At 36.0% G+C, this 26,032-nt stretch overlaps 1 protein-coding gene and 1 pseudogene across 4 annotated transcripts in view; one reads left to right on the top strand and one right to left on the bottom strand.

Moving 5' to 3' along the window:
• Nucleotides 1-2,659: 2,659 nt before the first annotated feature.
• LOC127630413 (splicing regulatory glutamine/lysine-rich protein 1-like) lies at nucleotides 2,660-6,109 on the top strand (annotated as a pseudogene).
• Nucleotides 6,110-7,029: 920 nt separating this feature from the next.
• Nucleotides 7,030-26,032, bottom strand: part of LOC127630411 (formin-binding protein 1-like) — a 31,324-nt gene continuing 12,321 nt past the window's right edge. The window contains exons 7-18 of one of the 4 annotated variants that reach the window (XM_052107881.1): nucleotides 25,479-25,493; nucleotides 22,626-22,754; nucleotides 19,471-19,617; nucleotides 15,333-15,512; nucleotides 14,033-14,215; nucleotides 12,776-12,790; nucleotides 12,396-12,505; nucleotides 11,609-11,741; nucleotides 11,237-11,361; nucleotides 9,706-9,842; nucleotides 9,393-9,551; nucleotides 7,030-7,801 (exon numbers count right to left, since the gene is read on the bottom strand). In XM_052107881.1, coding sequence (XP_051963841.1) covers nucleotides 7,794-7,801; nucleotides 9,393-9,551; nucleotides 9,706-9,842; nucleotides 11,237-11,361; nucleotides 11,609-11,741; nucleotides 12,396-12,505; nucleotides 12,776-12,790; nucleotides 14,033-14,215; nucleotides 15,333-15,512; nucleotides 19,471-19,617; nucleotides 22,626-22,754; nucleotides 25,479-25,493 — 1,341 coding nt within the window. In that variant the 3' untranslated portion in view covers nucleotides 7,030-7,793. Of the gene's footprint in view, nucleotides 7,802-9,225; nucleotides 9,552-9,705; nucleotides 9,843-11,236; nucleotides 11,362-11,608; nucleotides 11,742-12,395; nucleotides 12,506-12,775; nucleotides 12,791-14,032; nucleotides 14,216-15,332; nucleotides 15,513-19,470; nucleotides 19,618-22,625; nucleotides 22,755-25,478; nucleotides 25,494-26,032 lie in introns of those variants that run through there. The other 3 variants (XM_052107880.1, XM_052107883.1, XM_052107882.1) reach the window with 3 other exon arrangements.

The raw sequence follows: 26,032 nt of genomic DNA, 5'->3' as shown, positions 1-26,032 counted from the left end.
CATCCCACAAATCTCCATCAACTGCAAGATGCTATCCTATCAATATGGGCCAACATTTCTAAAGAATGCTTTCAGCACCTTGTTGAATCAATGCCACGTAGAATTAAGGCAGTTCTGAAGGCGAAAGGGGGTCAAACACAGTATTAGTATGGTGTGCCTAATAATCCTTTAGGTGAGTGTGTGTATATATAAATAATAAAATAATAACACTTTATTTTATATAGCACCTTTAAAAGTTGCATCTCAAAGCGCATTACAACAGAAAAATGGAAATACATTAATACAAGAAAACATGCAATTAGAATTTTTTTTTAAATAATACAATAATAAATCACATAATAATCACAGAAAAGGAACCCTACAAATGTGAGTTTTAAGAGAAGATTTAAAAATACTAAAAGATTCATCATGTCAAACCTCAGAGGGAAGACAATTCCACAGTTTTGGAGCAAAACAAGAGAACGCCATGTCACCCTAGAACGTAGACATGTAGAAGGAACAGTTAAAAACAGATTCGGAGGAGCGGAGATCATGCATTGGAGTGTAGGGGGTTAAGTATTGATGGGCCAACCATGCAAAGCCTTGAAGGTAATCATAAGAATTTTAAAGTCTACACAAAACCTGACAGGAAGCCAGTGCAAGGACTCCAAGACAGGAGTGATGTGATCACTTGTCCTGGTCCCGGTCAAGATTCTAACAGTACAGTTTTGCACATACTGCAATTTATTTAAAGTTGATTTAGAAACTCCGACAAGTAAAGCATTGCAATAATCAATACGAGAAAATACAAAAGTATTGATCACCACTGGAGTGGTGGTGGCATAGTGGGCTAAAGCACATAACTGTTAATCAGAAGGTCGCTGGTTTGATCCCCACAGCCACCATCATTGTGTCCTTGAGCAAGGCACTTAACTCCAGGTTGCTCCGGGGGGATTGGCCCTGTAATAAGTGCACTGTAAGTCGCTTTGGATAAAAGCGTCTGCCAAATGCATAAATGTAAATGTGATCAGTTTTTCAGCCACAGAGACATGGGGCGCAGTCTTGCAATGTTTCTGAGATGGAAGAATGATGTTTTAACAGAATTCTTGACATGGGGATCAAATGTTAAATTTGCATCAAATATCACCCCCAAATGTTTCAATTTTGTTTGAAACTCCAAAGCAGAGCCAACCATATTTAAGGTTAAAGAACTAGCTTTATATATATATATATATATATATATATATATATATATATATATATATATATATATTTGTTTTTTTATATAATAAAACACATTTGTGACAGGGCGGAGGGCGGGCCGGGTTGTGATTATACACCCTCCGAGAGGGACCGGTGTGTATAATCATGACCCGCCCCACCCCCACCCTGTCACAACATTATATAGAGATTGCGCTAAAAAGAGCAATGTCTACTAAATAAAACATTTTAGAGTTCAGCATAACTAGAAAAAAATTTATTACATTTTCCCACAAAAATGTCCACAACTTTTTAAAATTTGATTAATTTTCAAGATTTCATGCCTGGAAATCACAGTTTTAAAATTCAATTAAATAAAATATATATATATATATATATATATTTACTTAGTTGGATACGTTGCCTGGGGGCAACATAGAATTGCCTCCTAGGTTAACTCTTTATTTAACTTTTAATCAAAAATAGTATTCCATAGAATAATCTAGCATTAGAGCATTCCTCATAACAAACAAATCATTTAATAAATTAATACATTTAAAAAATTATTATTATTTTTTTTTTTACATTTATCATAAATCTGGCAAAAGAAAAGATAAGGAGGAACGAAGCATGACCAAGACAAAACATTTTTAGTTGTTAAAGGAATATTCCGGGTTCAGTACAAAGTAAGCTCAAACAACACCAATGTTGCATGTTGAATACCAAAAAAACAAAACAATATTAAACCCCCCTCCCTTTTTATAATAATTATTATTATTTTTACAAGCACATATTGAGGTTACAGTGAGACATTTTACAATGGAAGTGAATGGGGCCAATATTTGGAGGGTTTAAAACCAGAAATTTGATGCTTATCATTTTATAAAAGCACTTACAATATTTCTTGTTAAAACTTGTGTTTTTGAACTGTAAAGTTGTTATAAATTGTCATTTTTACTGATGTTTTAGGGTTGACAGCATCATGTTGAACTTGAATTGAACCCAGAATGCTCCTTTAATTCAATCCCTTCATTTATTAACTATTTTATTGAAGAAAATGTGTTTGTTACCCTCATATCATTTTATGTATTTGGTTCTATTTAGTCAAATTGGATAAAAAAAAAAAGCCCCTTTTATCTTCGTTTGATAACATTTTCCTGTATATTTTACACTGCATTTTTATTGTGGTCACCTGGTGTTGACGCCACACTTGATGGTTTGGGTTGACATCTGACACCCCCTTGTGGTCACATGTTTGGTACACGCATTCAGGTACTACTTGACTGTTCAGGGCTGTAAGCAACCACCAACAGGCATTGAGGATTATGCCCCCCCCAATTATCAGATTAGTAGTCGCTCAATGTGGGTGTTTTTAAATAACAGATTCTCAATCTTGTACATATAGTCACCCCAATATTGAAAAATTGAGTATGACGATAAATATGACAAATAGGAGCATTTTAAAATGACCTTTAATTTGTTAAACTTCTACATAAAAACCACCCCGTTTGACAGACATACAATTTTGCCTTTTACAACATGAATGATTTGATAACTGAAATAAAACTTGAGTTTACTGGCCATTAAATTCAAGGTCTACTATACTTGCAGAAAAGTCACAAGCCTTTCACACTTTTGGCAGTTATATGTTTATGAGGTCTTAGAAGAAAGAGAATCCAGCAAATTCAAAGCACAATATATTATACAGAAAAACACAGACATTTCAGCTCTGCAGTTTCTTTGTGAATGAATATGACAATATTTGTTACTTTCAGAACCTATTATTGGAGAGCAGCCCAAATCTATCACGAATGGGGTAAACACTTGTGTTTAACACCAAAAATGAAATGATATCAATCATTCAGAGAGACTCAAAAAAATAAAAACGGTGTAAACAAATAAAAATAATAACTTAGGGGGTTGTGTAGACAAGTGACCATGCATATATTTTCCAAAAGAAGATAGTGTAGAAGGAAATAAACAGGCACAAACACAATTTAAGAAGCTTAAGTTCAACCGTCAGAAATCGAAGGCTTGAACATTATGAAGAATCGGACCCCCTAAGACTGGCACACACACAAAGAGACAGGGCAAGCATGCATGCGTCGAAACACGGCACCAGCTGAAAACCACCATCAACATCTACTGGACTGCACCACTACAGCTACACCACACACAGCCACACCCACTGAGGAGGGAGGGGGGAGGAGAGAGAGAGAGAGAGAGAGAGAGAGAGAGAGAGAGAGAGAGAGAGAGAGAGAGAGAGAGAGAGAGAAGGAAGCCCTGTTTACACCTGGCATTACCATCCTATTTGATCCGATCCGGCGAGACAGGTACATGTCTCCTGTGACCACTTGTGATCGGATTTCGATGGGAGGGTCTCTGATTTTTAGTACATACTTCCCTTACTTTGTCAGTGTGTTACTGCATGTTGACAAGGCGCAAAGAAAGCACAAAACATTAGCACACAAATGCTTCCAAATGTGCTTCACAAATGTGGATGTGTGCATTTCATATGATCTGTGCATATTGATGTCAGGCAAACTGGAGGTGTTCCATGAAGTCTTGTGCATGCATATGTATTGGCTTTTCAATTATTTTCAATTGGATGGCTATTTATTTTTACCGAACGTAACCAACAATGATGATTGATGATTGAAAGGTGAGTAGGCTATATGGTCTGGGTTATATTATGTTGTCCAGGAGCATAATGACTGATAAGCGTTTAACCTACAAATATGATGCGGCCACACATGTTTCAAAATACTTCTGAATGTGGTTTGAATGATCGGAATATACGCTGTCCACATGAGATCAGATTGTCCGAAGCGAATGTTAACACTAGGTGTAAAACCACCCACTGAGGTGAGAGAGAGAGAAAAAGAGAGTGAAAAATAGAGGAATAGAGATCAATAAACAAGGATGAAAAAATCTATCTGAGAAAAGAAAGAACAACAGAGAGAGATGGGGGAAAATAGAGAGTGTTCAGGACAGAGATAGTGAGAGAAAATAGAAGGGAAGGTGAGAGTGGGCAAGACAGAGAGAGCAGCTGTGGCGTGTGTGCACACATTACAGGAAGAAAGTGTGAATGAGTGAGTGAGGTGACAGTTCTTTCCTTTCTGGGAGGAAGATGCTTACCGGTTCACCTGCCATAGAAAACTATTCTAAAACATAACCTCACAAAGTACTGAGACAAAATGTAGGGGAACATTATGCATTCATAATGATATTAATAATAACAACTAGATTTGCATTTCATTAAGGAAGTACCAGTGCTTGCAAAGCAGCAAAAAATAGTGTTTGGTAAAATAATAGTTTGAAAAGTAGCAAATCATAGGTTCGCCGGGCTGTGATGTAAACTCAAAAAAGTTTCCCCACCTGACTTCCTGTTTCAAAAGGAAATATATCAACAAACAAACACACACTTACGCACACGCACACACTTACACAAAACTGCGCTTGTCAAGCATTTCATTAAGTCTTTATAAATTGAATCTTAAATTTCCTAAAAAGTTTATATTTAAAAAAGAACAAAAATAGACAGCATACCTAAATTTATGTGTGTTAATTCAGATCAAAGCACTTAATGTATTGCAGAACATTTTGGAAAAGAAGAGGAAAAGGAAGAAGAAGAAGAGGTAGTTTGAGGAATAAGAAGTATGAGGAAGAAGACAAGGGCGTTCAAGGAAGAAGAGGAAGTATGAGAAAGAAGAAATATGAGAGAGAAAAATAACATGAGGAAAAGTAAGAGGAAAAAGAAATATAGGAAAGAAGAGGAAATTAGAGGAAGAGAAATACAAGAAAGCAAAAGAGAATATGAAGAAAAAGAGGATACAAGGAAGAAGAGGAAGTATGAGGAAGAAGAAGAGAAGTATCCTAAATAAAAAGAAAATGAGGAAGAAGAGAAATTATGAGGAGGAAGGGAATGGAAGAGGAAGAAATATGAGAGGGAAGAAGATGAAGTATGCAGAAGAAAAAGGGAATATGAGGTAGAAAAGGAAGAAGAGAAACTACATGGAAGAAGAGGAAGTATGAGGAAGAAAAAAGAGGGAATATGAGGTATAAGAAGAGGAATAAAAATTAAGTATAAGAAAGAAGAAGAGGAAGTATGTGGATGAAGGAAAGGAAGTATGAGGAAAAAAGAGGCATAACAAGGAAAAAGAGGGAATGCGAGGAGGAAGAATATGTAGTACAAGGAAGTATGAGGAAAAAATTAGGGATTACGAGTAAAAAATAGGGAATACAAGGAAGAGGAAGCATGAGAAAGAAAAAAGGGAATATGAGTAAAAAGAGGAAGAAAAAATAGGAAATATGAGGTATAAGAAGAGGAAGTATGAGGAAGAAAAATGAAGTATAAGAAGAAGAGGAAGTATGAGGATGAAGACAAGTAAGTATGAGGGGGAAAAAGAGGCATAACAAGGAAAAAGAGGGAATACAAGGAGTAAGAAGAGGAAGTATGAGGAAGTATGTGGATGAAGAAAAGGAAGTATGAGGGGAAAAAGAGGCATTACAAGGAAAAAGAGGGAATACGAGGAGTAAGAAGAGGAAGAATGAGGAAGAAGAGGAAGTATGAGGGAAGAAGAGGAAGTATGTGGATGAAGAAAAGGAAGTATGAGGGGAAAAAGAGGCATAACAAGGAAAAAGAGGGAATATGAGGAGTAAGAAGAGGAAGTAAGAGGAAGAAGAGGAAGTATGAGGAAAAAGAGGGAATATGAGGAGTAAGAAGAGGAAGTAAGAGGAAGAAGAGGAAGTATGAGGCAGAAGAGGAAGTATGAGGAAGAAGAAGAGGAAGTATGTGGATGAAGAAAAGGAAGTATGAGGGGAAAAAGAGGCATAACAAGGAAAAAGAGGGAATACGAGGAGTAAGAAGAGGAAGTATGAGGAAGAAGAGGAAGTATGAGGAAGAAGAAGAGGAAGTATGTGGATGAAGAAAAGCATGAGGGAAAAGGCATAACAAGGAAAAGAGGAATACGAGTAAGAAGAGGAAGTATGGGATGAAGAAAGGAAGTATGAGGGAAAAGAGGCATAACAAGGAAAAGAGGGAATACGAGGAGTAAGAAGAGGAAGAATGAGGAAGAAGAGGAAGTATGAGGAAGAAGAAGAGGAAGTATGTGGATGAAGAAAAGCAAGTATGAGGGGAAAAAGAGGCATAACAAGGAAAAAGAGGGAATACGAGGAGTAAGAAGAGGAAGTATGAGGAAGTATGTGGATGAAGAAAAGGAAGTATGAGGGGAAAAAGAGGCATAACAAGGAAAAAGAGGGAATACGAGGAGTAAGAAGAGGAAGTATGAGGAAGAAGAGGAAGTATGAGGAAGAAGAAGAGGAAGTATGTGGATGAAGAAAAGCAAGTATGAGGGGAAAAAGAGGCATAACAAGGAAAAAGAGGGAATACGAGGAGTAAGAAGAGGAAGTATGAGGAAGTATGTGGATGAAGAAAAGGAAGTATGAGGGGAAAAAGAGGCATAACAAGGAAAAAGAGGGAATACGAGGAGTAAGAAGAGGAAGTATGAGGAAGTATGAGGAAGAAGAAGAGGAAGTATGTGGATGAAGAAAAGCAAGTATGAGGGGAAAAAGAGGCATAACAAGGAAAATGAGGGAATACGAGGAGTAAGAAGAGGAAGTATGAGGAAGTATGTGGATGAAGAAAAGGAAGTATGAGGGGAAAAAGAGGGAATACGAGGAGTAAGAAGAGGAAGTATGAGGAAGAAGAAGTGGAAGTATGTGGATGAAGAAAAGGAAGTATGAGGGGAAAAAGAGGCATAACAAGGAAAAAGAGGGAATACGAGGAGTAAGAAGAGGAAGTATGAGGAAGAAGAAGAGGAAGTATGAGGAAGAAGAAGAGGAAGTATGTGGATGAAGAAAAGCAAGTATGAGAGGAAAAAGAGGCATAACAAGGAAAAAGAGGGAATATGAGGAGTAAGAAGAGGAAGAGGAAGAAGAGGAAGTATGAGGAAAAAGAGGGAATACGAGGAGTAAGAAGAGGAAGAGGAAGAAGAGGAAGTATGAGGAAAAAGAGGGAATACGAGGAGTAAGAAGAGGAAGTATGAAGAAGAGGAAGTTTGAGGAAGAAGTGGAAGTAGGAGGAATTCCATTACAGTGCTGACTTGCAAGCACTGTAATAACTGAAATCTATAATGTATCAAATGAGTCCCACATTTATCCCCCACATTTATTTTGTTTGATAATTTCACATAACTGAGAAGTCTGCACTGACAAATATTCATTAACTCTAATGTCTTAATGACAAAACTCCTTTTGGCTCTGAAGCAAGCCAGGCAATAACAAGGCATGTACACGGCACATACTCTGTGCCTCCGCAAACAAACCTAAGGGCTCTGGTCTGACAGCAAGCAGCTACGCACAAGGCTAAATATTCTAGGTCCATACAAGAAGCAAGCAAACAGCAAGCAAATTTGCAAATAATTTGCCAGTCATGAAAAAGTTTCCCCCATGTTATTATGGCAGAGGAGAGGTTCAATTAAAGTGATTCGTGTTAAAAATGGATTTTCCTTTTAGTTAGTCCCCCATTTGCCATCTCTTTCACTACTGTTACAAGAGGACGATGTTTCACGCAAGGACGCTTGCCCTGCCACTCCTGTGTCAGCCAAACACTTTTAGGGATCTGCAATGAAAGGAACAGAAACAAAAGCAAAAAAGAAAGAAACAAACAAACAAAAAAAAACATCACACAAGATATGTTAGAGATGTTGCATAAGAATTGAATTATTTGACATTCTTTTACAATCGTTGATTGACCAGTTTCACAGACATGTTGTGTTTAAAACGTTACATTAAACCATGGAAGCTCAACTTCACAGTGTAGCCCCACTATGAAGTGTGAATTAAAGATAAGGAGAGTAAAAACGATACAAAACTCTTAATATTTCGCTTGCATCACTATCAAGCAATGGTGCAAATTTACAGCTGCTGATTTGGTTAAACAGCAATAAATAGTCTGTTTTTAAAACATGCACAAAGAGCGGTATTCCTCTGCTGCAAGTATGCTTATTACACACTGTGATGTGATTTTTCTATAGTACATCTCCTGAAAATCTCTGTACTGTTAGTTTTCCCATGCTGGACATTGTACGAATAACATGCAACCTATTTTTAATCACTGCTTAAATGCTCACTACATTGAAAGGCGTTTGCGTTTACTATGTGTCCATGAGTATTTTTGTACTTCTAAAGTTAATGCTAGTAAAAGTCACTTAGATACATGCAATAGTCAATTTTTGTCTTTAATGATATGCATTTGTATTAGATGTGATTTGCCATTGGCCAAAGACAAATTCTGTATATTCATGAGGTACAAGCATTTACACCAAAGTAAACGTACCTGAGAAAATATTATTCTATTCTTCTCATGCAAAGAGATCTCAACGTCTTCAAAAATTACAATTAAAAAACACACTTTGACTATATTTAAAATGCAGGACTGTAGCTTTGAGGCCACATCTATTAGCAAATAATTCATTTTATTGCCAGAAGGTCAGAATATGTGCATTTCCGCTGATTTCATTTCCTAATAATTTAGTCTGAAACTAAATAGCTTGAAGATCATTGACGACTTATGAAGAATACATATGTAAGGCATCAAGGGGGAAGTTCATTAAGAATAAATTGCAGCAATTAAGGAATTATGCAAATCAGGTAAACGTTTAGTGCTGAGTGCATTTTGCACATCGCAATTTCCCATCTTGCGGCTCGTACTGGAATTGTACAACACCGCGCTCATGCCGCAGCGCTACTTCAGTGCATTTAGTGCCCGGTTAAACTGAATTACGTTTAGTTCTTAAATAAGATGCAGGTTTTTATGCTGAAAAGTTTTTTCAATTCGCCCCAAATGTATTGGTTCCAGCAGAAAACAACCATAATGCAAAGTCATATTGCAAAATATAAACATGATATGTCGGTAAACCAGCCATTTCCATCCGATATCAAAATTAAACAGCAGCAGCTGTCTTTATTGCTTAATTTGCCCGTACAGATGCAAAACATTTCACATTGATTCACTTTCAGGGCAAAATGATTAAAAACGTACAGTAAATACAGACCAAGGCTGTGCAATATGCCACAGGGTATCTTGAACGTAAAAACAGGAATTGCTCTGCTGTCTGCTTCCTCTATTAAATGAGGATGAAGACATATTCATGATCTGATCTGCTGTCTCTACAGCAAAACGATGTGGGGTTATATGTATGTCATAGCACCTTTGGCATTCATATCCAAAAAGAGTTTTATGTAGGATGTGGGCACGTATCCCTCCTCGTCCTCGTTTCTCCGCACACGGGTCCAGCCGTCACCTTTATCCTCCTCGATCACGTAAAGCATCTCCCCCTCGGCCATAGATACGGTGCCCTCATTCTGGCCTAGCGACAAAGTCACAATTACTTTTCTACAAGCACTATAGATTGATAAACTGTTAACTGGTTTGACTGATATTTCGAACCAATCACTTTTTAAAATGTGTTTGATTACAAGTGCTAAACAAACTGGATAGACTGGTTAGTGCATTTCTGTTACCTTCAAATGGATAAAGTGCCTTGCATGTTCCAATGGTGGGCAATGGTTCCTCATCGTCAAATTCATCAAACTCAGTACTGCGAGATTTGAACTGCATGGCCTCTGTGCTGGGGTCTTCCGTGTAGCTGCCATCCGGACTATGTACAGAAGACATGCAATGCGTAAAACAGACAAAATTAACTTTGACGTTATAGTCAGACTGTACAGCTAATGTTAATGGCCGTCTCAAGTGAGGATGTACTGAATTCCTAATTCGGCTATGGGATCATATCATTTTCTTTATTTCTGTTTGTTTGATTTTCTGAGGCAAACATTTGTAAATCTTTTTTTTTTTTTTTTTTTGCATCTAAAACAGTTCTAATTTTTGCAGCATATATTCAATAAATGGTCTTTTAGTTCAATAATAATATAATTATTTTTTTTTTTAAATAACATAATATTAATATTGTAATGACTTTCCAAAAATTGAGATGACTTTTAAATGATGCGAGCAAGTAAATAACATGCGATTCAAATAAATAAATAAATAAACCAATAAATGGTCTTTCTGGACTGGGGAGGAAATTTTGAGTCCTACAAAATACAGTGTTTTTATTTTTTTAAGTAGGTGGAGGTCTTTCATTTCAAATGATCAAGAAAAACTTGATTTCTCATTATTAGGGCTGCCCATCTATTAAAATGTTTAATTGAAAAAGTGACATGATATGTCAATTAATTAAATGGATTAATCGCAACTAATCACATATATCAATATTTACTGAGAAAGGCCCACAAATAAAGCTAATTTTGTATATAATACTTAAAATAATTATAAATATATAACATAATATAATAAAAATTATAATTCTGATAATTCCAATACTTTATATCATATACATATATGGCGGCTGCAGACAAATTCAGCATTTCTACAATACAAAAAGTGGCTTAAAAGTCAAAATATAGTTTCTTTTATTTCCATCTTTGAACATAACATTTTTATTGGCCTATTTCCATCTGAGCTATTTTTAATTGTTGCTTTATGTACTAATGTGTCACAGAGATGCTTTTAAAGCATCTCATTTTGGTAGTTTTCAGTGTCTCTAGTCATGAGCTCTCTGTTTTTTGGATTGCCGTTTCAAGTTCAATTTAGCTTGAAACGCTGAGAAAGGCGTTTCGAGATCACTGCATTCTGTTGTACTTGGTCCAGCTGTCTTTGAGCTCAAAAGAGCATCTGCAGAAGGATGTGCTGCCTGTTGCTGTTATCGGTTTGATGAGGCGTGTTGCCTGTACAGATGGAGCTGACTGCCCCCTACTGCCACATCAAGGTGGTACATCAAGCTTGAATTACTCCGATGGTAGGAACATTCCTTATTATGGAATTTATGTACGGATCGGGGACATGATTAATTGCATTCATTTTAACACGTTATTTTTCAAATCATTTATCACCATAAATTGTCAGCCCAACTCGAAATGCCAGAGTGTCAATAATATTTTAAAAGATCTCATGAGTCAGTTATTTAGCCCTACTGTCTAGGCACTGAAGTACCTCTCTCGGTTTTGACCATAGTTGTTTGTAAGTGGTGTGTTGCCCTGCGAGTCAAAATGACTGCTCTGTCTCTGAGACTCTGAGCCCTTTTCCAGTAACTTTCTCTCCACCTCCGTCAGCCAGCCCTGAGAAAACAAACAACAATGTCATTTATTCTGCACACTCATATCAGATACTTGTTTTCCCTTTATCACATAACTGAGACCTTGGTTGCAAAGTACTGAATACTGTCACACACTGTCATAGATCCTATTTAGTCATGTTGGTAAAACATCCCATTGAATGAATATAAGATTCTTACTTTCAGAACAAAATCCATATTTTAGATGGACATTTAAAGGCATTCAAGGACTGAATTTGTTAGGGCCTCACCTCAAATTTCTGCGCCTCGAGCTGCAGTTTTTCCAAACTTTGTGTGATCTCTTCTAAACGTGGATCTATACTGTCTGGATCTCCTAAGTGAGGATTCTTAATGTAAACATCTTTCATTTTAGTCAGGGCATCCCTGGAAACAATAAGAAGGTGACAAGTACTCAATTTATCTAACAAAAAATAAGACTACTGCCATTTGTATATAATTCTTGCAATTGTTACACCATGTCCTAACAAGGTGTAATGCTACAAATTTCAATTTCAAGTATTTTTTCAATCCTCAATTAAAGCGAGATGCTGTGAAAAGCAACAAAATATCAGCCAATCAGTAAATAATTTATTATTTTACAGTTATATAGAGCAGGATATTGGACAAATGAGATTTCACAGCCTTCTTGGCCAGGTCACTCTTGTTAAAGAGATTTCTTTGACCAATATCCTGGTTACAAACTAACTTACTTACAGTAGGCGGAGCTAGCCAACATGACACAACAGAAATATAAACAATGTGACAAAATGTCTTGTTGCGGTTGCAGCGGCTTAGTAAGACACAAGGGCATAGGAATGATATTAAAAATATATTGGCTTATGAATATTAATTAGGTGATATAACGTTGACGCCCTGTAGTCCTTGCTGAAAGCCATGGTATATTAGGTAATGCGTGGTTAGGATATGGTGTAACATTCTTTTATTAGATAATACACAGAACATCACAACAGGACAAACACACACTCACACACACAAAACACAGTGTACATCCAGCATGGCAGCTATTGTGTGCTGTACCTCTGATCCATCTCTTTCTGGATGTCCTTGTTGATGTCATTGAGTTTGGCTTGTAGTTTCTTCCTCCGCTGTTCTGGGGGCAGATGACTGTAGTCCTCTTGACCAGTTCCCTGCGGTGAGAATAAAATCCAATGTACCACACAAACTCAAAAACATCTGACATGTTATCACAACAAATAGGAGATAGATGGGTGTTTGTACTTTTGGTCAATTGTTTTACATTTTGGTTAAAAGTGAGCGATTCTTTCACAGAATAGCTACAGTGTTGATCAAATTAACCTTATTATTCCTCATGCTTTGAAACACGACTAGAAATAGTTTTTACAAGACAAAGTTTCGAGAATTTTCTTAAACACATTTTAATATCAAATCAGACTTACCAGCTTTAGGGAAAGCTGTGAATGTTAAGACAAGAGAAATGTGTTAGGGAGGGCAGTTAATATACACTGAGAAAACATGGAGTTTAATATTGCAGTTATGACAAACATGTTTGGAATGAAGTTGACAAAAAGCACGAAACATAGACAGACACTTTAAAGCAACCTATTTTAGCTATATAGTCCACACATTATTTTCTAATCAAACTGAGCTGATTGGTACTATAGCCTTTGATCCAATCAGACTGACCCATAGAAAAGATTATTTGTACAGTTGAGTCCCCCTTAAAAAAATGTCTGCATGTCATTGCATTAGATAACAAAGTATCAAAGTTAGGGTTAGGGTTAGATAATGCTAGAACTTTTCTTAGAAATAAAATTGTTTCTATTACTTTTAACCAACAGGACACAAGGTGATTTTTCAGCCTGATCTTGTGAACATTATCATGGCACCGTTTTTCCAATGTGCTTCATTACACTTTTTGCTGCAGTTTTCCAGTGAAATGTACTCAGGCGAGGTTTTTAAAGTGAATATAACATGGTTTTAATGAGAAAAATGTACCTCTCTAACCTAAAACTTGAACCTAAACCTAATCAATTGTGCTCTTAAAGTAAATGAGAAGTGAACAAAAAAGACATCCTTACCATTAACCAACACCTAAACCTAACCGATAGTGTCCTAAAAGCAAAATGCAAAATGAAAAGCACATTTCCTGAAGTAACTACGTCATCTCTTGTCGCTAATATGACACTTTCGTCTCAAGTGTCAGCTTGCGTGCTTGACTAGTCTCGAACCGTGGACTCCCAAATCCAAACTACAACACTATATCTGGTTAGCTACCACTTCAAATAACATTTGAATAAGTATGTAAATGTAGAATGGTCTGTAAAATGCATTAGAGTAAAAGTGTGTTGATATAATAACATAGCAGTGTGTGAGTAATAGAGTAAAATATTTGTTTATAAAGTCACAATCAGCCACTGTAGTTGTGTTAAAGTGAATAAAACGCACAGTTGTTGTAGCGCCTCTGGTGTTAATTTGGCAAGCAAACTGCAGTGAAAAGTAAAATGGGCACGTAAAATTCAGTTCAACATAGAGACTAGGTTGCGATATTTTTTTGTAAATATATTGCATGAAGTCAGTTCTCCATTTTTGTGCAATGTTTTGCTTAAGTGTGCTTGTGCTTTCATTCGTTTTGTCTTAAGTGTTCAAATACTTTTTTGGGCCACTGTAGGTGGCATGGCGGCTTATGAACTTACCCCACGTTTGAGGCTCCGCAGGCAGTGCATTTTGTGTTTGGTGCTCATGAAGTCATTGAGGCGCTGGCTCAGGGGCTCCTTGGGCTGCTGTGGGGACTGGGGACCGTTGGGGAGGCCATCAGGGGAGGGGGAGGTGGGAGGAGGGGGAGGGGGCTGGTGGGGTGACGCTAACAAAGACATAAGCTACAGATGAGGGTGTGATGGAGCCACATTGAGAAACGAAATGGAGGAAGACAGGAAGAAAGAAGATGAGCAGTGAAGAAATTTAAAGTGAAAAGCCAATTTTTTGTGCTTTTCAAACCCCAGAACAACAACAAAAAAACTTCAAACTTCATTAAAAGTGAGGTGTATCATTGTTTGGATGTTAAAATACAATGATACTGTTTCAGTCTGGTAGGGATGCTTAAAGACACAGAGCAATTTTCAGGGGAATCGGCCTTGAAATGGATTACTTCATTTTGTTTCTGGGAAAAAAAGAAAGTACCAAAGCCTAAACTAACCCTAGCCCTAAAACTAACCTCTAACCCTAAACTCAATCAATGGCTTGAGTTTGCTGGCGGGACTTTCTGTTTGGTCAACCAATGGACGACCGGAGGAATGTTCAGAAAACCAGTTCTAAAGCAGTAATTAATTTTGGAATTCTGTTTGGTATCGCACACTTTAACTATTAAGGACCGGTTAAATATTTAAGTTTTAATATATGAAGGTGTTAAGAACAGTTCCCTTAAAATAGGAACATACATATTCAACACAAGATATCTAAAAATATAAAACCAGATATGTCTTTGCTGTCATGATTTTCCTCAAAAAACATGCTGATTTATTAAAAGTGAAGTGTGAATTTTTTTGACATTCAAATTTTCATATACATCTTAAAGTGCAAAGACAACTATTATACGAGGTGAAACTGATTAGTTAAAAGCAGCTTTAATTCTAATCAAAACTCTCACAAAATACTCTCCATTTACTCATTTGGGCCCTGTGCACTAATAGAAAGATAATGATCAAATTTAGTGTGCATTTCCAGAAACATTTATTTTTTAATTCTCAAAATAGCATGATTCTATAATAACAGATTGCATGCAATAGGCATTGTAAAGTCTTCTTAATAGCAGTAAGACTACTTAAGCATAAATAACATGATTATTTTAAAGGGATCAGCCTCTCAGCCATAAAATCTACAACACTGAATCTCAATAGGCCATAAATATGCAGAGTACTTTCAATTCTTTTATTTGCTCATTGTGTTTATGATCTGCAGATATGTGTGTGTGTCCTGTTGCTTTCTATTTTTTGTTACCTTATTTCTCTTGAGTAAAGGCCACAGTTTGCTCCGGCTTCGGCGTCTGCCCTCCCCACGGGCGTTCAGGAAGCTTGATTCTGACACCGCCCTCTTCATCGACACGCTATAGTCCTCATATTCAACATCGCCCGGCGGCTCAAAGCCTGACTTGTATGACTCTACAACTTGCTTACTGTCCTGAGATTAAACATATCAATAAATAAATGCCATTATAACTTTGTGCTGCAACAGAAAGATTAGGATGTTACATTTAGCACATGCTGTTCAATGTGATGCACTCATGTATTTTCAAGATGAAATTCTTACATGCTATTGGGTAGTTAAGACATGCCATACTTTTGGGAATTTAACATGTCATACAGTGACATACTATACTCCATCTAAAACTATTTTACACAGATTTTTGCCAGTTCTTTTAGAATCAGAATCATAATGAGCTTTATTGGCAAGTATGCTCACACATACAAGGAATTTGTCTTGGTGACATAAAACAGTGCACAAAAAAATACAGCAACATAATACAGATAAGATAAAAAACTACAGATAACATAAATGGAACAATGGGTATTATGATGTAACTAAACAAAATCCAAAATAAATCAAAAGTGTGTTATATTTTAGCATCTTCAAAGTAGTCACCATTTGCCTCAAATTTGCAGACATGTACTCTTGACATTTTCTCAACCAACTTCTTGAGGTATCACCCTGAGATGCTTTTTAAATAGTATTGAAGGAGTTCCCATCTATGTTGGGCACTTATTGGCTGCTTTTCTTTATTATTTGGTCCAAGTCATACATTTCAAAAACTTTTTTTTAATTATATTATTACATTTTAGTTTTAAAATTAAACAAATTAATTATTTTTGCCTAATGTGGCAAAACGACTGTACATCTTGATTTGAAATGATGCCTAAACAACATTTTTAGCTCACAAGTGATGTTAACCTTAATTTTTTCCTTGTTTTCTTCACACATCACATATCTCATATTTATTCATAAGTATGCTCTTTATTGACACTTTAGTGGATCTGGTTAACAAGTACAATCACTTCTGAAAAAAACTTGATTGGTGCAAAAAAAGTTGTGTGATGTTAATGACACCACAAATGTGGTACAGTCGTAATTTAAAAAAAATAAATAATAGCATTTACTATCATTTATAATGATAGTATTTTAAAGTATTTACAAACAATAAATATTTAAATGATTTGTTTATTTCACTCTTGTTTTAGATTAGTTTTAAATATGTAATCATTTAAATGTTTTAGAATGGATTGTTATAGTTTAATATTGAAAGTCTGGACGTAGGACAATAAACTCAATTAAAAGCATTTTAAAAGTACCAAAAAAAACAAAAACAACACAAGTCAATTTTAATGTGACCTTCATATAACAAAAAGAAAAAGTTGAAATCTGTTAGTTTTCAAAAAATCAACCACATGGACATTAGATTGCCTGGAGTTGAAAAAACACCCAATTAAGTTTTGCTGTAATACATGGTATTTCAAAACAAAAACATTGAGTTTGACTTCTGCAACAAAATATTACTATAGAACAGACCTCTACATTGTGAGCCACAGGTTCACCCAAGGTTAACTTCACTTTGACATCATAATTGCAGCAATTAATGTATATACTACATACTATGAGATGCATAGCTCGCATAGAAATAAGACTGTTGCAAATTCACCCTCTGCTGTAGTTCAGATCAAACCAAGAGACTATTTTTGGCATATGTGCAGTATTGCATCCATAACACTGACGACACGAACAAAATGAGTCCCTAGAGGGTTTTTAATGCATATAGGCAGCACACTTTCTCTTATAAAACACACATACAGTACTACATACACATGCAGTTTAAAAGCCACACAGAGGCTTAAATCTTTGCCACTAAGCCACTTCAATCTGCTGTAAAATCCAGCTTGTATGAGTCAATTAGTGCTGCTGTGAAAATTAGACTCTCCATCTGCCATATTTGGACAGGACAGCGATGGCCCACGTGAGCACGTAAAACAGGATTTAGCAGATGAGACAAACAAAAAGCACCTCAGCTATTAGCTGCCAGCAATTCCCCTGCAGCTGTAAATTATTAAAGGTAACCCAGGCCATGATGCTCCATAACAATCTCTGCTTGTTAGCTTGTACTGTAAGTGGGGCAGTGATAATCACAGTCAGTATTTTGCACTGCTAAATTATAAATCTGCTGGCGTAATAGGAGTCAGAAAGAATACCACCAGTTTCTACCACTAAATAAGAGTGACACACTAGATTTTTTCCGTATTTTTTCATATATGGTACTGGAACTTTATTGTACAATCTTAGATAGCAACTACGACATTCCACACAATGTCATTAGGGAAGGGGATATTATTGGTTCTGGTTCGAACTTGACGATTCTGGTTTCTTAACCATTTCTTTTAGTACTTTTTTTAAGGAAGCACCAATTAATTGATCCTAATATATAATTACATATACCAGGGTCGAGGCAAAAATGCCACCAAAAATGAAAAATAATCCCCCAAAAAAATCCAAAAATGTGGATTGCAATGTAAACCTGATATAATTCTTAATATTCTATTATAATCTTATTATACTTGATACACTTTAAAAAAAAAATTGTAGCCTATTTTGAAGATTTATGCATTAATACCAACATTTTTAATTCCAGAAAATAAAATAGTGTAGTGTTTAACAAAATGTAATTAAGGAAGCTTAAAATATTTAATTTATTTATTTTAATTAATGAATCGATTACATTAGTAACAGATGAGATGCAGCTTAAGTTTTAAATTATTTAAAAAATATGCCCTCATAATTGTAATGAGTAGGGAGTCAGGAGAAGGCAGACGGGAAGTGCGGATCCAAATGCAGCTTTATTTACGAACAAATAATAATAATAATAAACACAGGAACAAATGAAAAAGTCCACGATGGGAAAAATTAACTCAAACACAAAAGAACACACAGCGGGTAGAACAGACAGTGAACATAAACGAAGGGCAGGGTAAACCTCGAACGAACCAGGGGAACAGCGAGAGAACAACGGCATGAACGAGAAACAAAACATTCAACGATCGACAAAGGAAAGGGAAAACAGCGGGGTTTAAATAAACAGACGCGATAATGACAAAATAACAAACAGGTGCGGACAATAACACAGAGGCGGCAGTGAAGAGGATCGGGAATGAAGGTAAGTGTAGTTTATACAGGGACAGTGAAACACAGGGCGGACAACAAGGAAAACGTGACATGGAGCGTGATCAGTGATGAGCTGAAACAGAAAACACGGGGCAGAGAACAAGGGATCGTGACAATAATGGTAAAAAATGTCACTCAAAATCAAATCCAGGGGGCTAATTTTGTCCCTTAATATAAAAGTTAATTTCTGACACTGACATATACTATATTTGTTTATATTATAAACAGGAATACTAAACAAAAACACAATTTTTACTTTTTTTTTTGTCTTTTTAATGTCTTTGACAATTTTGAAAAATGTTGCCACATCATATTCATTGAAGTCAATTTTACTCTGAACAAAATGGCAAATAAATTGTCACAGAAAAATAAATTTTAAGTTATAATTTTTCATTTTAAAATGGAACAGACTGAACTTTATCCAAATAATAATTGTGAAAAATTTCAAAAAAATTATCATTCAAACATGCATCAAACATATTAAAGTTTATCAACATAAACAACACGGAAACTGTCAAGAAAACCTGAGCTCCAGAAATGATATCATATAATGGATAAACTGATTTGCTACTTTTTAGAAGTTGCTGTGTTATGAAATGTTTTTTGTCTTATCTTCGTATCACTGACAAATCAAAAAACCCTTCCTCAATGAACATCAGTAATTTTCGTTGACAAGATTATCAAAAACAATACTATTTGTTATCACAATAAAAGGGTTCTCACAACTTTAACTACATGTTGTCATATGAACAGCGACCTTACTTGATTTATTTTTTAACATTCATTTTCCAAAAATCAAGATTCAGTAGCTCTAAAAGGTAGTTTACGGTTTAAAAAAATATTTTGAATTAATAGGATTTTCTGCAGTAGGCCGATCAACAATACATGTAATCATGTAATCATTAGAGTAAAGGAACAGAAGCACATAACGTACCATTTTTGGCTCGATGGATTCAGCTGCCTTGGTCATGCCGTCCAGGCACTTGTTGACGATGGGCAGCACTTTACTCTCGACCTCAGTGTACACTCGCATGCTCTCCCTGACCCTCCCCACCCGCCTCTCTTCCATCTCCTGTATCCTCTGCAATAGAAAATACAGGATTTTACCAGGTAGTATTTCATTATGATGAGCTTGAACCATTCTGGCCATTCTCTGTTGACCTCTCTCATCAACAAGGTGTTTCCGTCCACAGAACTGCTGCTTAATGGATGTTTTTTGTTTTTGGAACCATTCTGAGGAAACTCTAGAGACTGTTCTGTGTGAAAATCCCAGGAGATCAGCAGTTACAGAAATACTCAAACCAGTCCGTCTGGCACCAACAATCATGCCTCAGATCGAAATCAAAGAGATCAAATTTTTTTCCTCATTCTGATGGTTGATGTGAACATTAACTGAAGCTCCTGACCCGTATCTGCATGAATTTCTGCATCGCACGGCTGCCACAAATTGGATGATTAGATCATTGCATGAATAAGTAGGTGTACAGGTGTTCCTTGTTAAGTGCTCATGAGTGTATATACAGTATACTGTATACAGTATTAGGGGCGAAGCCATTATCATTAGCCAAATAGCCATTTGTATTTGTTCATAATTGACAAAATTATCTGTCTCTGTATTCGGATAGAACCGGGTGTGGGTGGGGCTTATACCGAAATGCATCAAAACTAAATGAAACGCCCATTTTTAAGTGTTACTTTTACATTAATAAAAGATGCCTTGTATATGCCTTTTCATAATAATAGCCTAATAATAATTATTATTATTATTCTAATTGGGGGTCTATTCTAGTAGACTAAAAATAAAATCACGAACCTGTCAATTAGCATAACATGGGCACTTTAAGCATAAGATTTCATGCTTACGGATGGTGGCACTGGTACATTTTTGGAAGGAAAACAAATTTGAGCGACAAAATACATTTTGAGAGGGAAAACATATTTTAGATTTTGTCTTTTTTGAATTTTTTTTGGAGAAAAAAAATATATTTTTGAGAAAAAAGTAGGACATAGGCCCAGGAAGGCACAAAAACACATAATTTAGATTTTTCACAGTGCGGTTCAGGGCTTCCGTACAGAACACAAGATTATTGTGACGTGTAATGAGAACACTTGGTTCAATAAACCAAACACAAAATGAAAAACAAAATGATCTTTCAATTGAGTCATTTTATCAATCTGTTCATTCTGTAGCAAACAATGCAAGATACATGTTTCAAATGAACCTTAAAGATGTTAAATATTTTTTTTACAGTTGTAAAGTCACATTAGGAAATACACTTACATTGCCTGACCAAAATGACATTACTGTAATTCATAATGCCTGTAACATCAACCCAATGTGTAATCAAAAGATGCGATCAATGAAGAGACATTATGACTCTGGACTGACGTTCTTTGTCAATTCTGACGCACACATGCACACAGAATGCATAATATGGTACATACTGAACACTATAGTGGTTACTTATGATATAAATTGGCAATATTGTAACAAATTCATTGTTTGGTTATCCTGTTCAAAACATGTGATATATTGTAGATGTTGATATTTTACAAACACATTAAATAGTCAAACCAGTTGAAAAGCTTTTGATATACCAAATGATTCATTGATTAACCATTAACCATCAGCTGGACGAAATGATTCTCAAATGTATTAAACTGAAGGAGAACAGATGCAAACGATAAGATTGATGTTAATAACATGAACGTCATGGTTACTGTTGTAACCTCCGTTCCCCGAGACGTTGTGTCGAATGTAGTGACACTAGGGGTCTTTCTTGAGAGCCTCGCGTACTTTTCTCCTACTTGAGAAAAGGCCAATGAGAAATTGGCAGACAGAATTTGCATGTCCCGCCCCCGAACATACGGGGTATAAAGGGAAGCGGGCGTGCGTCTGTCAGTCAGGTTTTTGCACTGAGGAGCCGAGAATAAGGTACGGCCGTTTACAGTGGTAGGTCTAGTGTCATGGCAAGGGGGACACATTACACTCGACGTTGTGTTGAATGAAGAGACACAAGCGGTCCCATTTAAAAACGCCATGCACTAGACCGTGTTAAGTGAACTGCTGACACAGGTGCAAGCAAGCTACTGCGTGCTAGAAGCAACTGTATCGGCCACACGTAACCCTCCCCAACGCCCCCAGAAAAAGGTGTCACATACAGACCTTAGGTTCCCAGCACCCCTAATCATCTGCCCTTTCTCAAGTTCAGAGGTATGCAAGACTCTCAAGAAAGACCCATTGTGTCACTACATTCGACACAACGTCGAGTGAGTCACAGAAGGGGAAAGGCAGTTACTTTCAATGAAAGTTCAATATAGATGAAACAATTATTTGGTGTGGTGAAAATGTTAATTTGTGATTTTGAGTTTAGTACCAAAGCAAATAAAATAAAAACTAATATAGATGTTACCATAAAGCACATTTTTAAGTTTTCTAACACAACAGCAGTGCTGATTTGTCTCTGGATAAAATTGTCTTATAAACATATATGTACTATAAATGTAGGGGAAAAAACCCAAACGTTTTTTTTTTTTTTTTTACATGTCTCTCAATTTCTTCCTGTCTAAGGGCCATTCACATTAACAGCAATTTGCAGCTACAAAGCGACCACCAGCCATTGATTAGATTTAGTGATTTCTGGCTACATGAGAGACAGTAACTGCTGGCGATGCGACAAAGTTGAGGAGACTTCAAATATGCCAAAGAGGAGTGATGTGATGTGGCAACAACCAATGGCAGTGCAGTCAGCGATCTGCCTGTCTTAGTTGGAAACTGCGGTCAATTAGGAATGCCGACTACCAACCAACAGCACAGAGACTCTGTGACCTCCAGTGATTTAATAGCTGTCAGTGTGAATGGCCCTTAATTCCTGGCCAGAATGAGCTGCAAAGTGGAAACAGGCTTTTTGCCAACAGCTAAAATTCTGGCTCTGCATCACTATGGGTACACAGCATATTTTTCTTTTGCTGTAACAACATGAAGGTGAGTAATTAATGACAGAATTTCCATTTTTGGCTGATCTGTCTCTTTAAGGCAGACTGTAGCTAAATAGATACTGTAGTTGTTATAACTAGAAAGCCTCTTACCTGAAAGATATGTGGTATGAGAGTGTAGTAATGCTCATGTTGGTCCTTATTGAACTTCTGCAGGTAGGTCAGGTACTCATTTTTACTGTCTTCGGCTATTTGATGTCTCAACTGGGCTTGCTGTTTTGCCTAAAAAGACAGAGAATGCAAAAGACACAGAGAGGGAAAAAGACTGAAGTTCTTTCCGTTAAGGATGGCATCATAGTTTCAAACAGCATGTACTAACAAATAAAATGACTGCCGTCATGGCATGACACAAATAAACAAACATTGAGAGTCAATTTGCCCATAACGGAAAGATTAAAAAAAATACATATGATGTTGTATCAACTTCAGATCAACACAGTCAGTGATCTACACACTTAATCACAGGATCTGTGCGAGAGTGAACAAACAACGCAAACATCACAGAAAACACACAAATACAATCAGATGATGTTTTGCGGAAAACATTATTAAATTAAAAAACACTTTTATGTTAGTAATATTTCATTAGATTTTTGGATCATAGGTTCACTTAAAGTCATCAAAATGTGAATCTGCGACTATGAGATGTACACATAATTGCTGAAAATAAAGTAGTATTTTTTTCACACAGTATTTACAGTATAAACGTTCACTCAGAAATATTTATAAACAGAAAATGTCTCTTCTCTAATGACTAGGCTGTCGGTTGATTTTCCATTGACTGGCTCAAGGGGGCGCTAGTACTGTTATGTTAAGTGGATACGGTTGTCGACAGATGCCGATAATCTCAAAACAACCAATTATCAACCAATTAATCAGCCAGGACGATATATTGCACTATGTCTTACCTCTTATTGCAAGGAGGAAAAATAAATATCGGAAAATAAAAAGGAAAACCTGCAAAATGCACTAAAATGGAACAACATCAACTTGAAAATAAAAACAGTCCCTTTGTATTTTAAATAAAACATTTTTTTGCAAAAATGTACCTTTTGACAGCCCGATCAAATAATGAGTCAAGAAAAATATATAAAAGTGTGTAGTACATATTACATCCGATTCATTCGGCACATTGGAAATGGAAGGTTAAAGGCACAGTTCACTCAAAATGAAAATTCTCTCATCATTTACTCACCCTCATGCCACCCCAGATGTGTGACTTTCTTTCTTTTGCAGAACACAACAAAGATTTTTAGAAAAATATATCAGCTCTGTTAGTCCACCAGAACAAATGCATGGTGACCAGAACTTTGAAGCTCCGAGAAGCACAGAAAGGCAGCATAAAAGTAATCCATAAGGGTCCAGTGGTTTAATCCATTTCTTCAGAAGCAATCTGATAAGTGTGAGTGAAAAACAGAGCAATACTTAAGTCCTTTTTTACTATAAATCTCGACATTCACTTCTACATTCTTCTTTTGTTTATGACAATTCTTTACGCATATCGCCACCTACTGGATAGGGCTGGTCAGAGGTAGAGATTTGTAGTAAAAAAAGGACTTAAATATTGATCTGTTTCTCACCCACACCTATCATAGCTTCTGAAGGCATGGATTAAACCACTAGAGTCATATTAATTAATTTTAAGCAGCCTTTATGTGCTTTTTGGAGTTCTGGCCACCGTTCACTTGCATTGTGAGGAAAAACAGAGCTAATATATTCTACTAAAAATCTTTGTTTGTGTCCTGCAGAAGAAAGAAAGCCATAAACATATGGGATGGCATGAGGGTGAGTAAATGATGAGAGAATTTCTTTTTTGTGTGAACTATCCCTTTAACTATATACAACCAGAGCACACTGCATGAGATAAACTGCAGATAGTGAAAAATGCAGTAGGTCATCCGGGTATTCAACTGTATGCACATTTAAATTACATGTAATGTACTGCAAAAATAGAAAGAGTGCTATGCTATTCAGAACATCACTACTTCAGGCATGTCACAATGATGAAGATACTGACAAGAAAAACACGATGATGTAACAACAGTATATTAGAAAACAAAAGCACACACACACACACACACACACACACACACACACATGACAATGGATGTTCAAAATTGCAACATAATGATACATAAAATGTATGAAAATAATCATTTTCAACAGTTCACACCACAGATATCCATTCATCATGCATACTAACTAAACAGATCCAGTGGCGCCAAAAAGTTTTTGGACACATAAATCACACACAATGTGATTGTCATTACAATAGATACAAAATATCAAACCAAGTGGACCTAACTTCACTTTGTTTGTTTTTTTTGCAATAACTTTTAACCAACTGGTATGAACTCAGTTCCCCACCATATTTCTTAACAGAGTAATCCATTGTATCACTTGTTTTATGCTTTGACACCTAACAAACCTCTTTTTCTAGAATGTTTTGCTTGAAAATTATTTGTGATATATTTCTTCGAAATAAATGCCACTTGATTTGATATTTGTTTATGTAATGCAAAGACATTCCTACATTTTTATTGTCAATGTGGCTAAGTGTCCGAATATTTTTGGGGTCACGTTGTGAAAGCCTTCATGTACATAAACCAGACAGTGTGCACAGACTTGAGGTTAACAGTTAATTGTACATTATTTGAATCACTATTGGTTTTGCAAAATCAGTCTTTGCTGTAACCCAAGCAACATAGCTCATTTTCACAATAGAAATACATTTTATCATCAATATTCCATGACGAGACTTATTCTGTGCATTTGTACAAGGTGACGACAGGAAAGATTCTGAGAAACGCTGCAAGCATAGACGTGAACGTAAGAACAGCTAACAACATAAACAAAATTACGACAAACACTCTTTGTTGATATGGGTATACACCGAACAAGTTAACAAACTCCCCACCGACAAAGACGACTCTTGTTTAAACCTACCTTGAGAGAACACCGCTTTAAGACATGTTAAAAAACAAAGACAGAGTCGATTAGTGTCACAGCACTAATAACAGTACTTACTTAAAAAGACATCTACAGTACACATGGACATGTGCAAAACCAAATCACCAAATTTGGGCTTATATTCATAACAGACTAGAGACATACGGCATATCAGTTGTCTTTGTTTCTTATCATTGAAACTACCTTGATATTTGGTGGAGACTGAGCATATATTCTTGACTCATGAACATACTGTGGCTGTTCAATATAAATGTATTGTATGATTAATGACTGTAATTACAAAATATACTAATTTGAATTTACTAAAAATAATTATGGACAATGTCGCAAACAAATTGATTTATTCAAACTGACGCTTCAGTCGCTACTGACTTTCATGGACGAAACATTCAATTTTTATGAATCTAAACTGATTCGTATTCTGAAAACATTTTTGAACGATGAAGCAAAAAACAGTTGAATCATTGTTGTCAAATGATTCATCTGATCTTACAGTTTACACTGATTTATATATGAAATATCCTCATTTT

Source organism: Xyrauchen texanus, chromosome 37 (assembly GCF_025860055.1).
Source record: "Xyrauchen texanus isolate HMW12.3.18 chromosome 37, RBS_HiC_50CHRs, whole genome shotgun sequence".
NCBI classification, from domain to species: domain Eukaryota; kingdom Metazoa; phylum Chordata; class Actinopteri; order Cypriniformes; family Catostomidae; genus Xyrauchen; species Xyrauchen texanus.
The sequence above is the reverse complement of the archived record's forward strand: the minus strand, read 5'-3'. Positions and strand labels throughout refer to the sequence as shown.